This window comes from Vanacampus margaritifer, chromosome 19 (assembly GCF_051991255.1).
Source record: "Vanacampus margaritifer isolate UIUO_Vmar chromosome 19, RoL_Vmar_1.0, whole genome shotgun sequence".
In the NCBI taxonomy this organism is placed as follows: Eukaryota; Metazoa; Chordata; class Actinopteri; order Syngnathiformes; family Syngnathidae; genus Vanacampus; species Vanacampus margaritifer.
The window spans coordinates 18,473,041-18,488,926 of NC_135450.1; the positions used below are offsets into that span (position 1 = coordinate 18,473,041).

Sequence of the window (15,886 nt, forward strand, 5' to 3'; positions counted from 1 at the left end):
GCCCTCTGCTGCCCTCTGCTGCCCTCTGCTGCCCTCTGCTGCCCTCTGCTGTATGCAGACGGCAACTGCCGCTTTCTCGCCGCTTCTTCAAAACCAGCGTCCTCTTTTTTTCCTTTCCACTGATGATGGTCATTTGCTCGACTTTTTCTTCATTCTTCGTTTCAATTGAAGGTCAACTTAAGGAAGTTAGGCTGAGCTTGATTGTTTTGTTGAACAACTTTTTTGATGTGTGCAACATCTCGACAGCTTGACGACTTTTACCTGCCTGACATTTTCAAAGCAACAATTAAGCTCATGTACTCGTTTGGGATTTTTCATTTTGACGTGATTTGGACTTTTTCAAACGCACACTCTCAAATTCTGCACTTTTAGTGACTTTGAAGTCCGTTCGGAAAATGCTTCCTTTTCGTTTGCATGTCGTCAGCGTTTGCCGTATTTGTAAACTCAAGGGTTCCGCTTCATGCATGTCGAGTCCTCCCCCTTGTGGAGAAAATGTTGTCTTTCTTGCATGTGTGCATGTGGCGTGACCACCTACGTACTGTCGGTGGCGTGCGCTCACGTGCACATGTTATGGCCGAACCCCGACAGACTCTTTGTTGACTCCTAGACAAAGGCTAAGGCAATATGGAAGTAAACACTGCTGCCATCTAGGGGCACTTGTCAATATTGTTCTGCCCAAATACATTTGCACTCGCGAGGAAACATGCTTCAGATAACAAACGGATGGATTTTTAAAAATGAGTATTTTAATGAAGATTTTTTGGTTTTGTGCCGGCAGCTGCGAAAGGACGCGGCGGAGAGCTGCGGCCGCACTCCATGTTCATCCCGGGCCAGTACTCCACGCTGGGCCGGGTGGGAAGCGTCAACTCGGCGCTGCGGCGCTCGCGCACCCGAGATTCCAGCTGCCAGACGGACGAGGTGAAGGTGGTGCCGCCGTCCATGAGGAGAATCCGCGCTCAGCGAGGGCAGGGCATCGCCGCCCAGATGGCCGCCATCTCCACGTCCTCCTCCACCGGCAGCATCTCCGTCTGCGGCAGCGACGGCTCGGGCCTCCGCCGGCGGAACGGGGACCCTTCGCCGTTCAGCAGTCTGCCCCGCCAAGGCGCCAGGGTGTCCCTCAGCGCCGACCCCATCTACAGCAGCACCCCCATCAAGGCGCAAGATGGCGGCGCTCCGCGGCGGCAAATCGGAAAGCTGCAGGCGGACGACACGGCGGTGCACATGAGGAAGGCCCCGAGGACGGGCGCCCTCCCCAGGCCCAGGTCCCAGGAGGTGAGGCGGACGCTTTCCGGCGACTGGGGCGGGGGTCCGGCCTGTGCGGTGTCGCCGCATGCCGCCTACGCCACCTCGCTCATCCCCAACGCCACGCTGTCCCGTTCGGCGCAGGTGGTCGCCCTCAGCGCGGCGGGACAGCCCACGGCTCGGCCTGTCTCTCGGGCCGAGCCCCTCGTCAGCCACAGCCCCACCTGTCCGTCGCTGGCCACTTCCGGCGCAACACCGGAGGGGAGCAGCCTGGCGCCCGCGTCACCTTCCCTTCAGACGGACGAGCAGTGGATCTACGACACGGCAGAGAACGTGGCGGTCCCGCAGCGGACGCTGACGTCCAGCTCGTCCACTCCCGTCAATCAGCTGTACGCCAGCCTGGAGGCCTCATCTCGGACCACCACCGATTCCAGCTCGCTCCACTCCCAAGACAACGACGGCTATTACACCTCCATGCACTTGGACTCGGGTCTGCGTTCGCGTAGTCACGGCAACCGGGCCGCCAGGCACAGCATGTACGAGTGCCGGCAGATGGCCGCCCATCAGGACGAGTACGGGAGCTTGTACGGCGACCGCTCCTTGTCCCGAAGCATCTCCCTGCGCAAGTCCAAGAAGCCCCCGCCGCCCCCGACTCGAACCGACTCCCTAAGACGCAAAGCCGGTCCCAAGAAACCCCTCGGGGGCACGTTGGACCCCAACCTGATCGCCAGCCTGCAGCACAGCCTCCAGCTGGGGCTGCGGCTCGGCAGAGGTCCCGGCGCCTCGCCGTCGTCGCCCTCGCACAGTCCCAGCAGCGACTACGACGACCCTTGGGTGCCGCGTCCGCGGAGTCAGAGTAGCGTTAGCGCCGGCAGTTCGGCCGCCAGCGCAAACGGCGTCTCCAACGCGTACTCGCTTTGCCAGGTCACGCCCGCGCACAGCGACAGCAGCAGCCTGCGATCCGACTATGCCGACTCGTGGGGCTACTACGCGGAATACCCGCCACGCAACCACCACGGTGAGCAGAGCGCACCGCCGACGCCGGTGGCACAGAGCGCGGACGGCGTGTCAAGCGGGCCTCAGCAGAACGGGAGCGGCGAGAGGCCGGGAACGCCGCTTCAGGAGGAAAGGCTGCCGGCAAAAAGTAAAACGTCCTCGCCGGAGCGAGTGCACAGGCTGACGTCGCCCTCCAGCGGCTACTCCAGCCAGTCCAACACCCCCACCGCCGGGACCCCCGTCCCCAACGGGATCAGGTCCACGTCCCCCTCGGGCAGCCGCCCCAGACCCAAAGTCCCCGAGAGGAAATCTTCTCTGCTCTCGTCGCTTTCCGTCTCGTCTTCTTCCACCTCCCTCTCGTCCACCACGTCCGACTCGCCCAAGGCGCCGGCGCACCTGCCGCTGACCTCGTCCTCGGCTCCGACCACGCCGCTAAGCCCGCCGCCGCCCTTCCCAGCCGACATGAATGTAGATATGCCGCCGCCGCCGGGATGCTCCACGTCCCCGGAGTTCCCACCGCCACCCTCGGACGAAATGCTCTTCGGCCCCACCTTGTGTCCTCCTTCGCCTCCTGCGTCCCTCACGGTTCCGCCGCCGCCGCCGCCGCCTCCTCCGTTGCCTGCTTCCCTCGCCGTCCGCCCCAGAAAGGCGGCGGCCAAAGCCGAGCTTCCGGAAAGTCCCGCAAAGTGTCCCGCCTTCCTCATCACGCCGTTTGCCCTGCAGAGTGTCCGGCTGCGCTCGGTCGCACGCACGCGGAAGGAGAGCGACGGCCGCCTGGACTCGGACGAGTGTCGGCCCGCCTTGCGCAACGGCTCCTCGGAGGATCCTGCTCCGCCGCCTGTCTCCGAGCTCCCGGAGGAGCCGTCGTTGGACGGCGGTCTCCGAGGTGACGCGGCTGACAACGACAAAGTTGATGAGCGGAACTGCCTGCTGAGGATAGAAGAAGTGCAGAAAGCATTGCCGAGCGACGGCGGCCCCCCCGTCAAACGGAAGCCCCCCGCCACGGCCAAGAAAGACAAATTGTCTTTTGCCCTGTCGCCGAATCCCCAACCAGTCCAGGAGGCGGTCCCGTCTCCGTGCAGGGACGCGGACGCAGCGGCGCAATCGCACGAGCAAAGTTGCGAGACGGCTGCCCAAATCGCCGGCGTCTCGGACCCGGAAATCTTCCACGACGAGGACGAGGACGAGGACGACGGCACCGAGGACGGCGGCAGCAGTTGGGCGGACTCCGTCAACTCCCAGGAGAACGACGCAGGTTTGTTTTGCAACGAGAGCTGTCAAACCATTTGGAATCACATCTGAGAATTTGGAGGCTTTTTAATCAACATTTTTTGCCGGCAAATTCCAAGCGCAGCTGTTATGTGTTCATTTGTTCCACTTTTTATGTTATGAGGACGTCTTCGACCATTTTTGATGCACTGCACACGCTCGTCCTCCTCTTTTACTCATCACTTAATTACTTGCATGATTTCAAATGGGGGAAATAGTTTGACATGAACAAATATTGTCAAACACAAAAATGTATGAAGCGCATGTAGTTGTGTTTATTGCTGAAACGCGAGCTGCGCGGCTTCAACGGAAACGGATCATTCAAAGGATCGTCTGCGGTCACAATGAAGGGTGGGATTCATCTGACATCGTGAATGCCATCGTTTTTTGTGACGAAGGAATTCGTTACGGCGTGAACTACTTTCAACGTGATCGGCGCTCGGCAAATGCTGGTGGCGCCCGTCTGGTTGCGCCGGTTTAATGATGGTTAGCCGGGAAATTGCAAAGTCGGCTTCGCCGGCGAGGACGGCGCTCAGCGGCACTTCACGGCCTGCAGATTGTGGAGATGGGAGGTGAAAGTTCAAAGTCTTCATTTGCCACTTTGCTTCTTGGGCCAATTTTAGGAGCGTCTCGTCCTACCTGATGATGGTTTGCTTTGTCACATGACAGATGACATCATCATGTGACCGCGGTGACGTCACAACCGGATGGAACAAAACAAATTGGGCAAAATAGTGTCGTCTCGGATGTTGGCGGAGACCAGCACAATTTCGATGCTTTCTTTCTCTCTTTCTTTCTTTGCACGATTTACACAAGAGCGGCAGGACAGTGAAATCCTTTTGCTGTTTTTCTTGCTGTCGCTCTTGCAGCCGCTGGCGGCTTTAGCGTGTGGGGGGGGGCGCTTATGATGCTAGTAGCCAAGGGGGGAGGGGCTCCATGGCATGACGGGGAGGGGAGGGCGGCGGCTGTTTGTAGGGGATGAAGCGGACGCTTGCGCGTAACCCGAGAGCGCTGGCAGCCGGCGGCGGCGGCGCATCGCCGGCATGTCGGCGAGCGGACGACGGATGTAACCCGGCATGCGTGTGTGCGTCCGGCAGGTGACGTGTTTGACGAGGCGGCGCCCGACGGGACCCCGGAGACGGCCAGCATGGTCACCCCCACTCCCACGCCCACCCGGACCACCGAGGACCTCTTCGCCGCCATACACAGGTACGAGCGGCAGCGTTGTCTTGCGCTCGACCGGCGAGCAGTCGAGCAGTCGAGCAGTCGTGGGCGGGCAGGAAGGAGCTTCCCGCTCGCTTTCCCAAAAGTGCCTCGTTTGCAGTCTCATTAGTGCTTTGTTCTTTAGTTGCCCTTTGACCCGTCCGTGCTCTTTGGCGAGGCGTTAGCATGAAGCCAGCCGACTTGTTTTGCGTCTAGTTTCAAGTGCAGCTAACATGAAACCGCTTGAAGATTTGTATGCTCACTATCTGAACCCAGTTTAATTTTGGGCCAAAAAGCAAACCAGCAAATGAGTCTCATTTTGCCAAACTCTGAAGTTGTCAAGTTGCCGTCGTGTGACGCCTTGTTGCCTCTTCAGACCGCAGCCGAGCTCCATTTTGTCTCCCTGCACTCAAGAGATGCAAAAGTGCCATCTTGTGTGTGCTTTTGCGCTCTCTGACACACATCTCGTATACGCTGTTGCAAGCAGGAAGGGGGAGGGGCACATGAATTTGTCATGCGGCGTGACACTTTATTTTTCAAGCTCACGTTTCACTTCTCTGAGTTGAGCGCTTGCAATTTGAGTCCAAAGCTTGCAAACGTCGCCATCTACAGGAACCCGTCAGTCATTACAAAGCGGGATTGTCTTCCACATGTTGTCAAATGGACTGGACCAATATGGCGGTTCAGACGTCCGTCCCAGATGACGGAGTTGAAAAGCCGGCGATGAGCGGCACAAGCGTGACATGAAACGTGATCACGTGACAGATGAGACGCCAAGGAAACGCCGTCCAGCCGGCATCCGTTTGTGTTGCCGGCGCTATGCTAACGTTGCGTGCTTATGTAAGCCGAGCGAGGCGCCAGCGTCGGCTTGAATGTAGGCCAACGCCGGCACATTCCACTTTGCAAAACACCGCACCCCCCACACCCCCGCACCCCCCACACCCCACCCCTCCCCTCGCTGACATCTAATCTGAGGATTAGCGATTTTGTCTCACTGCCGCCTTCATTGCTGCAACGCAATTTCTCTTTGTGGCGTTTCCTTTTCAATACGGACAGATTCGAGGCAAACTAATTCATTCATGAAAAAAATGGAAATGTGGAAACTATTTTACAATAAATGAATTCATTAATAAGCAAACACATGTTAAATGCATTTGTGAAATTGTTTTGATATTTTCTTCATTTTAATCTATCAAATAACACAAATATTTTATAAAATACTTCAAATCCATCCATAGTTTGCCGCATTTCCAACTTGATTTGTGTCGACGCATTCCAAAGTTGACAATTGATGTCAAAGGTCACAGAAGAAGTTTTTTTTCTGACAGTTGATCAAAACCCACATTTTTCAAATTTTCGTCATTTCTTTTTCATTTTAGTATGTCAACAAAATATTTGGGGGGGGGGGGCTAACGTTTGAAACATATTAATAGGGGGGGGGGGGGGTCTTGTCATTTTGGATGTGACGCGAGTTGAGTTTGATGCTGCCGCGCCGTCCTGATGATGACGTTTCCCGTCGGCAGGTCCAAGCGGAAGGTCCTGGGTCGCAAAGAGTCGGAAGAAGACAAGCCCCGGTCGGGGAGTCAGTCGCCCCCCGCGACGCCCCCCACCACGCCCCCCTGCGGCTCCCCCGTGTCGGCGTGCTTGTCGCGGCCGTCGGGCTCCATCCAGCGTCCGCTGCGCAAGTCGTCCACCAGCAGCGACAACTTCAAAGCGCTGCTGCTGAAGAAGGGCAGCCGTTCGGACGGCGCCTTCCGCATGTCCGCCGCCGAGATGCTGCGTTCCACCGACCCCCGCTGGCAGCGCGAGCGCGACCCCCCGCCGCCGCCGTCCTCGCCGCCCCGCGGCAAGCGCGCGGCGGACGAGCGCGGCCGCTACGAGGCGCCGGCGCTGTCGCCGCCGGCCGCCTTCAAGTACGGCCGCTCGCGCACGCCCCCGTCGGCCGCCAGCAGCAAATACAACGCGCGATGTCGGATCCTCAGCAGCCCCATGACCGTCATCTGCGAGCGAGACGGCGAGTACGCCGACGCCAACGCCACCTTATCTGACGACGGCGGCCGTTGAGGACTCAAAGGACTTGGGAGCTTCTTCAGGTTTCATTTTCATGCGTTTGTTTACGTTCTGCCGTCGCGCGTCCTTCCTGCGTTTTGACGAGCAGGCATGCTTCAGTCCAGTACCACAACGCGCTCCGCAAACTTTGTTTTTCCCGCCGTTCAGGCTCGTTACGATTTTTCATAGGCCGACAAGAGTTTGTTGTTGAATCCCACAGAGGCGGACGATCAGCGGCATTCCCGATCAGCGGCATTCCCGATCGCGACGGATATTGATCCGTGCGGCAAAAGAGATCTTTTTTTTCTTTTTGTTCCAATCGATCCGTGCGGCAAACCAGTGGTGGGATTTGAGTTTACTTTTATGGTACACGGGTTGACACTTGACCTTTGCGTGCCCCAACTTACACAGTTTTCATTCATGAACGCTCGTTTTGTTTTTTTGCTACTGGCCACAATTTTGTGCTTCAAATGAAGGCCAAAAAACAAAGCAGGAAACGTCGCTGTTGCATTTTGAGACTAAGAAATCCAAGGATGCAAAATGAAAACACTCACAAGGAGCCACAACTTGCGCACTCCAGCTCCTGATGTCAAGCAATAAGGCCACGCCCCTTAAAGGTGCACATCTAACACACAAATTCTCCAATACAATCCTTTTTTCACTGCACTTTATACAATCCCGTGTTCTCTTTGTAATAAAGAACAATACAAAAGTGCTGAGTCACTGTCTGTCTGTCCCACTGCACTTCCCTCCTGTAATGCCCTCGCATGTGGGAAAGGAGAGCCACTGTTGCCGATGCACTTTTCAGCCAGCAAATGGCATAACGAGTAGACTCGTGCAGGAGCTGTTGTGGGCCACGGCTCACACCCGGACACTTACGCAGATTCTCGGATGTCACCGCCAAGTCCCGCCTCTTAAAGGCACATGCATGTTCACAGGTTGTTTTTGTGTTGCAAAATGTTTATGACGCATTTGAGAAGTTGAAATGCACGTTTCAAGCGCCCCCCCCAAAAAAAATGTGCATGTTTTCAATGTATTGCTCTGAAGCATGTCTGTTCACCGAGACAAAAAGTGGACAAGGTGCTGTCCAAAACAAAAAAACTTCCAATTGGACCTTTTGCACTGTGCGTTCTTGTGCTGTTCCGTTTGTTTGTCCAAAACGTTTTCCTGAAAACCAGCTTCGATGATCATTTTTCCAACCGGTTCTTCTTTGGCTAGTGGTCGCCAAAGTCACACAAACTGCCGTTGATCCCTCTTTTTTTTGTTACATATTGTTCTGTAGTGTTTGTAAATAAATGAAAGTTTAAAGCCACGTGCACTGTTTTTCATTGATTTTGTTTGCTTGCTGAATGAAACCTATTTGATTTCAACGTAAGGATGGATTATTTCATATCAAGTATTATTGAGGCCATCGATACGACTGTCCACTTTCAATTAAAACCGGCTCGTAAATCACGTTTGCCTTTCAATGTGATGACTGCGTCTCGGTCCGGATTCCCACCTTCCACAAATGCCAAATCAGCAGCTCATTATGTGACGGTGGCTGGGTGGGCGGGGCTTTTCTGTCCAATCCCACCAAAAGGACAAGACGTGCCGAGACAGTGGACAATTGACGTCACCGGTGCCCTTGGCGCGCTTTTTCCACAGCGAATCCCCAAAAAAATGGCCACTGGGGGGCACTGTAACATTAAGACGCAAACAAAAGGAGCATTTCACAGCTGTTGGTATTTGCACAGGATGTCAAGTTAAATTCAATTCTTTTTTAATCACAAGCATGTCAAAAGGCTTCGCAAGGCCACTGCACTTGTACATTTTTACAATTATATAAATCAGCACAAAGGTTTACATACATATTTTTTACATTTGTACTGACTTATATTAAAAAAAAGATTTGTCTTTTTGTTTGTTTATATTCACGTGTGTGCGTGCACGAAGATTACAAAGATGCCCAAATGTTTCCAATTCAGCGCAGTCTTGCTTTTGGCCAGGAGAGGGCACCATAAGTGAAGTTTGAAGAACTGAAGGCAATTTTCCAAGCAGTTTCTTCAAGTGCTTTTTTTTGTGTTTCTGGCCGGGGATGGTTTGATTTAGATTTAGAATCTCTTCCCATGCATGTAAAAATCACAGATATATTTGCGTATGTGAAAAACACGTGAAAATTACGAATTTATTTGTGTGAGCCAAATCTCTCTCTGTCTTGGAGGTGCGTGATCATCATGTGACCAGCGGAGGGCAGCAATGCGCTTGATGTGCCTGTGCCGGGAATGAAGAAGAAGAAGGAGGAGGCGGAGGCTTTCGCCGTGACGTCATCGTGATCTTGTTTGTTGTACATGCTACAGCTAGTCGCGCTTGGGTTTTAATTTGTGTGTGTTTTGTGAAGATGACAAGCCCCAAACCCGTCAACATCAGCTCCATACCCATCGACGGCTTTAGCAATTTAAGAATTACCTCCATTTGGACCTTCCTCATGTCTGTAGGTTCAACAAATGAGTGACGCTAGCGCGCTAAGCGCAGTCGTCGCCAAGCCAAACGCGGTCGTTTTGTTTGTTTGACTTTCGGCGTGTCGACGGTTTGTTTTTGTGTTGTTTGCAGGTGAAGTGGTCGGAGCCGTGGCTGCTGGCTGCTTTGGCGTTTCACATCGTTTGTCTTTGCCTGACTTTGCTGACGTGCAAGTTTTACAGAGCGCAGATCTGCCACTTCCTGCTCATCAGTAAGAAAAGAAAACGATTCATTGGATCGCCACCTTGTTTTGATTTAGTACAGACTTTAAAGTAAGACTTGTTGCTAGCATGTAACGAAAGGATTTTGATGGCGAATTGTGACCTCGAACTGCAAGTATATGTTGAGTGTTTGGTGTTGTTGTTTCCCACAGTTGCCTTAGTATCCAGTGCTGAATATTTAAATGAGCTGGCAGCAATGAACTGGAGGTAAGCCGAGCCGGTCCGGTCCGGTCACGTTTTGGGAATGTTTGCTCCATTGTGACATGTCAGTGTGCGCTTGAATGAGTGAAGGTGAAACCTGTTGCAGGTTGTTCTCCGAGTTCCAGTACTTTGACTCCAAGGGAATGTTCATCTCGTTGGTCTTCTCCATCCCGTTGCTCTTCAACGCCGTCATCATTGTGGTAATATGACATTTGGTTGTCGGGAGGGACAAAGATACCACTATTTTTTTTGTTCTGGAGGCTGCGTGTTGTTAGCATTGAGCAAGTGAATTTGTGCGCCGCAGACGGTGTGGCTCTCCAGGACCTTCTCCACGATGGTCCAGCTGAAGACGCTGCAGCTCAAGCGCAAGGCGCGCCTTGCCAAGAAAAGCCACTGACGCTTTCCTCTCGTACGTCACAGCGTTCCCTTTGTTAGCAGGGGTGGCCACGTACGGCCCCGCCCGCTCGCCCCGCCCGCCACAACATACAAAAACAAATGCAACCTCAGAGGAAGTGCTGTGAAAGTTGGATTCCAAGTCTGACTTGGTTTGTTTCTTCTTTCTTCCTCCTCACTCTACATGATTTTCACACACTGGCGGCCAACAACGGGGCACTCTAAAGTGGCCACGCCAGCAGACTATCTGACAGGAAGATACGTTTTTCCGACCATAGACGTCGCTAGCTGGCTAACTGCTGGCGGCTGATGCCAAAGAAGACGCTTCAATTCATTGTTTGACTTTGTTTTCAAAAATGAGAAGTTTTTGATCCCTATATCAACATTTGTGTCCATTCCATGTAGATAAGAATAGGACACAATTCGTCGCTGCTATGTGAAAAACACGCATGTCCATTTTTGACCTTTTTACGCTTTTGGGATGAAATTGAATGCTGAATCCAAAAATGGAAAAAAACAAAAAACAATGGACACAAGTGTTTTTCATATGGCAGCGACAAATTGCAAACTTTTTTTTTTGTATGGGTTGCATTCAAATAGAATTGCTGAAATTTGAAACTTATTTTCATAATTTTGGTAAATTTGGCAAAATTCTGAAAAACCTTCATGCAAACAATTAACACTCTTGCTATCAAATCTTTTTGGGCAACACTTGACATGAGCAGAAGCTGAGAATTCTTGCAAAGTTGATGACGTCACGTCAGCCATCGTCGCCGTCGCACGATGATGTCGTCAGGAACTAAGTGGCGTCGCGTCCGTTTCAACACTTGTGTCCAAAAGGAAAACCCTTTTCAGCTGGCTTTCACCCCGTGACGTCATCTAGGGAAAGTTTGCCAACACGGCCTCTCAGTTATTCACCAGCTGGCCACTAGAGGGCGCCATGAACTAAAATAAACGAAGGGCCCTGGTATGAGGCCAGTAGAAGAAGGGGGTGATGATGAGGAGGAGGAGGAGGAGGATGATGAAGAGGTGTCACGTTACATCCTGGATGAAAGCAAATGAGGAGCGTGTGTGATTGAAGCCATTTGGCCGCGGCAGGCGTCGACTGACTGATTAGCTGATTAGCGATTGTCAAGGCAAGCAGCTGTGAACTTGATTTTTTAGTAATTGCTTGGCTCGACTCGTTTTCAGGCATTTTAATCAAAATTTGTTTTCTTTCATCCACAATTGACTTTCAAATCAGTTATTTTCTTTATAAAATAGAAGTTCTGTTGGCATACGATTTTGTGTAACTTGTAGAATGTTTTTGGAACAAATATTTTGAATGTAAACAAATAAATATATGTATAGACAAGTCAGTGTTTTCCATTAAATTTTCAGTTTGATATAAAAAGATCCCATTCCTTCAAAGTTCTCCCTCCCCAGTGTGTTGTCACAAAGCAACGTTTTGTTGTCCTTTTTTCCCACGGTTCCATCCAAGTCGGGGTGAAAAGTGCGGCAGCTGCAGGTCGGCACGAACGCTTGGACAAATTGACACCAACGTTAACACAACAAACACTTCAAGGGTGACGCATCACTAAATCAACAGTTTTTTTTTTCTTGCTGATAAATTGCATAAACTGGTGTGGACAAACGCCGTCCACATGTCCTGGTCATTATTTGGACATTTGAATGCATGTTTGTTGAAAGCTTAAATTTGGGGCAAAAAGCGTGCGTTTGGCGCCATCTTCAGGTTTATCCCTGACATCAACTCAGTTTGTCTGATTGTCCTCTCGTTAGACGACACGATACGGACGACGTCACTTGTGGCGCGTGACGTCGTCGCCCCCGCCAGCCACCGGCTCATTCTCGTACACGCCCCCTAAACGCCTTCTTAGCCACTTGCAGCTGTCAATCACAGCCGGACCACGCCCAACTCTGCGGCATGCGGCGGCCGTGGCGTAGACGGTCGTCCAGTAACCGGAAGGTCGGCTCACCCCGAGTCACGTGTCGTCGTATGGAAGGTGCGAATGTTCGGTGTTGGTGGGAGGGGCCGTAGGCGCACATTGGCGGCCTCGCTTCCGTCAGCCTTCCTCAAGACTGAAGTAGCTTCCCGCCGCCACGGTGCGAATGTGTGAGTGCACGAATAATGCATCCATTGTGGAGCGTCCAAAAAAGCGCTCTATAAATCTAATGCGTTATTATTATTATTAAACACGTCCAGCTAGTTAACCACCGACTTTTCCCTCCCTCGCGCCCGCGCTCAATTGTCGCCCGATGACGAATGTTTTGACGGCGGTAATGGATTTGCTTTTCTCTCAGTCATTCGCCGCAATTAAAGGTGTCAACGGAAGCAATTAAAGAAAAGAAAACATCTTTTTTTTCATGCTGATGTTGTAATATGAGTCCTCATTATGCATGCGGACGCTAATTGGCGGCAACAAGGTCTCGTCGCACTCAATTAGTCGCCACAAAACAAGTTTGCTTTTGTCAGCTTAAGCTGCAAAAAGAAAACATCTCTGCTGTTTGCTCCATTTTGGATTCTAAACCAGATAGTTTGCAGTTGACAGGATTGTTCACCTTGAAACAAAATGGCCGAAAGATGCCGATCAACAAATCAATCTTTTTGGATGGCTCGCCTCAGCAAGATGGAACGAAGAAGGCGGGCCTGCCTGCATTTCTCTCATCGTCTGGACAAACAGACGCCCGCCGCGGCTCGACAAAATCGGCCCTGCGAGCAATTTTCCACTTCGGAGTGCCTATAAAAAGTCTACACACCCCTGTTGTTGAAATGCCAGACTTGTGTGACATCATCACGAACCCAAGACCAATCATTGGCAAACTTCTTCTGCTATCCCTTCATCAACGGCGGAAAATAAGAAACAGAGGGTTGCACAAGTGTGCACACCCTGTCATGACCGCAATGCTGGCATGAAACTCTTTTGAAACGGGAGTCAGCTCACACCTGCCACCATTTCAAGTGCCACCGATGAATCCCAAATCAAGTTCACAAGTTCCAGCAAGCTAGCAAACTAGCATCCCTGTTTGCAGCTCGTACTACTTTGTTTGTGTTTGAGTGACAGTTGAGTCGTTTCAGCGCATTCAGTAGACAAGGACGGACGCAGCATTTGGGAGCACAGACGATTGCATGATTTGTTGGCATTTTCAAGCCTCATTTGATGTCTTTGTCATCGTTCAAATTTGACAAACTGTTAGCGCTCCATTGTGTCGCAAGGACAAGACATGAAATGTTGGACTTGGAAAAGAAGGAGCGCCCTCTGCTGGCTTTTCAAAGCTCCTGCAGCAGTCGATCCAAGTTTACTTCTTGAGCTTGTCTCCAGACGAACTGGAATTTACAAGGAAATGTTGTATAATACTGCGATTTGCTGGCAACCAGTTCAGGGTGTACCCCGCCTACTGCCCGAAGCCAGCTGGGATAGGCTCCAGCACCCCCGCGACCCTTGTGAGGAAAAGCGGCCAAGAAAATGGATGGATGGATGGATGGATGTTGTATAATAATGACAAGAAAGGATTTTAAAACGTTATGCAGTAGAAGAAGCCAAAAAAGAAATGATCAACTGTACACGGCGACGCTAATTTGATTAAAGCGTGAAGACTTTCAGGCAAACTGTTTTGTTTTTATTGCGGTTAAATGGTGAGTTTGCTGTTTGTAAACAAGATTTCAATCTTTCCTCAAAATGTATTTATATCACAGACGGTGCATATTAATAAACATTTCAGTAAATATGGCAGAATTGTCCAGAAGCCTAATTGTCATCTGCAGTCTTAAAACAGATCGTAAAAATGGGACTAACTAAAATACTATTAAGCTCAAATGACATGTTTACATAACAAGGCAATATATTTACTGTACTAAAACAAAATGACTGAGCTCAAATGTACCATAAAGACAAAGAGGATAAAAAAACAAAGACTTGCGCCCATTCTGAATGACGAGCGATTGTGAAAGTGTTTGTCTGCTTGTTTATTCAAAATGGTCACTGACAGCAGAGAACCTGCTCGCACCACCTTCAACTAAATAAAAGCGCTAACAATTTCAAGCTAGCATTAGCCTACGTCAGCTAGCCACGGCTGCTAAGTTGCTAACATGACGTATTAAATGTTACTCTTGAAGTTTTGTTTATCACAATGCAGTCATGAATTCAAGATGAACAAAAATGTAGCAGGCAAACACAAACTCTCTTTGCTAGACTTATGCTCGTTTTTTTTTAGCAAATGAGGGAGGGATGTGTATTTATGTATTTCTTCTGGAGATGCGTATTTTATAGTAATTTCAGCCAAGCTAGCAGGTCAGTCAGCGAGTGCAGACCAGGACAAATAAATGATTGACATCTCATGCTGGTTTCTTAAAAAAAATAAAAATAAAATAAAATAAAACTCTCTCCACTTGTTAAAACGGAAAATGCTGTCCAGTTATTTGAGTTTTTTTTCCCCCCATTCTGTAAACATAAAAAAAAAGCTTTTAATAAATGATGTATGTTCAGCAAGTGGATGACTCACCTGATTTTGTGAAAGAAAAAGAAAAAAACATCTTCTGACCTGCGTTTCGTGACGCATCGCCTTCCAATCATGTCAAGACGCTTCATCACTTGTCTTAATTGATCCTGATAGCGAATCGTCCCCGACACTTATGTGGATGAATAAACAGGCCCGAGAGTCACAAGGGAAAGAAAGACATTAGCAAGCAGGACCAATGTTTGTTCACGCCGCACCGCCGCTGCTTTCACAATGTCTTGTGTGTGTGTGTGCGGACGATCTTTGGGCTTTGTTGTGCGGAAAGCCACGCGACGGAACTTCTTGACCGGAACGGTCGACATAATTCACCCTGGAGGTTCATGTTCTCAAGCTGATCTTATCGTTTGCCATCTTGTGTCTCGGTTCGGGTTATCTTTAGCCAGATGTGCGGGAGAGCCCGGGGTGGCCTCGCCAGCGGCCGGCCACTAATTGGGCTGACTGCAAATGGGGCTTTGAGGGACAGGAAGTGTGTAGACCCACTTTGTTCCAACCCGACCCCGTCAGCACCGCAGCAAGATAACATTAGTGCAAACAAAGGCTTTGGAATTCACATCATCAAAGACTCGTCTGTTGTTTGGGATGGCTGCCGGCGGCCGGGGTTCGACCCGGACTGGTCGCCAGTCAATCGCAGGGCATATCTAGACAAATCAACAGTCACATGATGGACAATTTCAAGCATGGCTGAAATTCGCGTATGGCTCACTGTCTTCTACAGTGCTCACCTTAAAAACAAAACAAATCATCATCAGAGACAGGGCAGAAGGCCTGACCGATGAGGTGTCAGTCATTTTCAACTGTTAGCTTCAGGAGCATTGCTGAAACAATTTTGGAATATCCACATTCGGATCCCTGGTTTGATAATCCTAGCAAACACAAGCCGGCCAAAGGCACTCCAGCCAAGGGTTCAAATGCTTCAAACGAATACATTTAGCGTTCCAGCGTCTCTCCTGATGTTACTGCAGACTTATTAGTGACTTATTTATTTGTGCTTTATCAAGGAGAGTAATTGTAAGACCGGCTTTTCAACCTGTGGAGCCAAAACGTGTATTTTGTGCCAGGGGGAAAAAAAACAACGACAGCAAAAAAGAAAAGAAAAAAGCATCATCTTGTCTCACATTAGTCACAAATGTGAGACATCTATGCTTGTGTAGTTGAACGCTAAGATGATTTATTTGCATAGAACCACCACGAACGGCTTGGATAGCTTGCTTGTACCTTTTGCCATCCAATTGAAGAGCCTTTATTTGTTATGCCTGGCAGTAGAAGAATAAAATAATCATTTCAATAAAATAATAATA

General features: G+C 50.5%; 2 protein-coding genes across 12 annotated transcripts in view; both read left to right on the forward strand.

Annotated features, from left to right (window-relative positions):
- The window catches only part of nhsl1b (NHS-like 1b), a 51,794-nt gene extending 43,723 nt beyond the window's left edge, over window positions 1-8,071 (forward strand). For all 11 annotated transcript variants that reach the window (XM_077553291.1, XM_077553292.1, XM_077553296.1 and 8 more), the window contains 3 exons: window positions 779-3,493; window positions 4,605-4,716; window positions 6,234-8,071. In XM_077553291.1, coding sequence (XP_077409417.1) covers window positions 779-3,493; window positions 4,605-4,716; window positions 6,234-6,774 — 3,368 coding nt within the window. In that variant the 3' untranslated portion in view covers window positions 6,775-8,071. The remainder of the gene's footprint in view (window positions 1-778; window positions 3,494-4,604; window positions 4,717-6,233) is intronic.
- A 910-nt stretch (window positions 8,072-8,981) lies between these two features.
- Window positions 8,982-11,427, forward strand: tmem18 (transmembrane protein 18). Its single transcript, XM_077553300.1, has 5 exons — window positions 8,982-9,232; window positions 9,352-9,469; window positions 9,632-9,686; window positions 9,787-9,880; window positions 9,985-11,427. The coding sequence occupies exons 1-5, from the start codon at window positions 9,140-9,142 to the stop codon at window positions 10,075-10,077; spliced, it is 453 nt and encodes a 150-aa protein (XP_077409426.1). The 5' UTR covers window positions 8,982-9,139; the 3' UTR covers window positions 10,078-11,427.
- The last annotated feature ends 4,459 nt before the right edge of the window (window positions 11,428-15,886 follow it).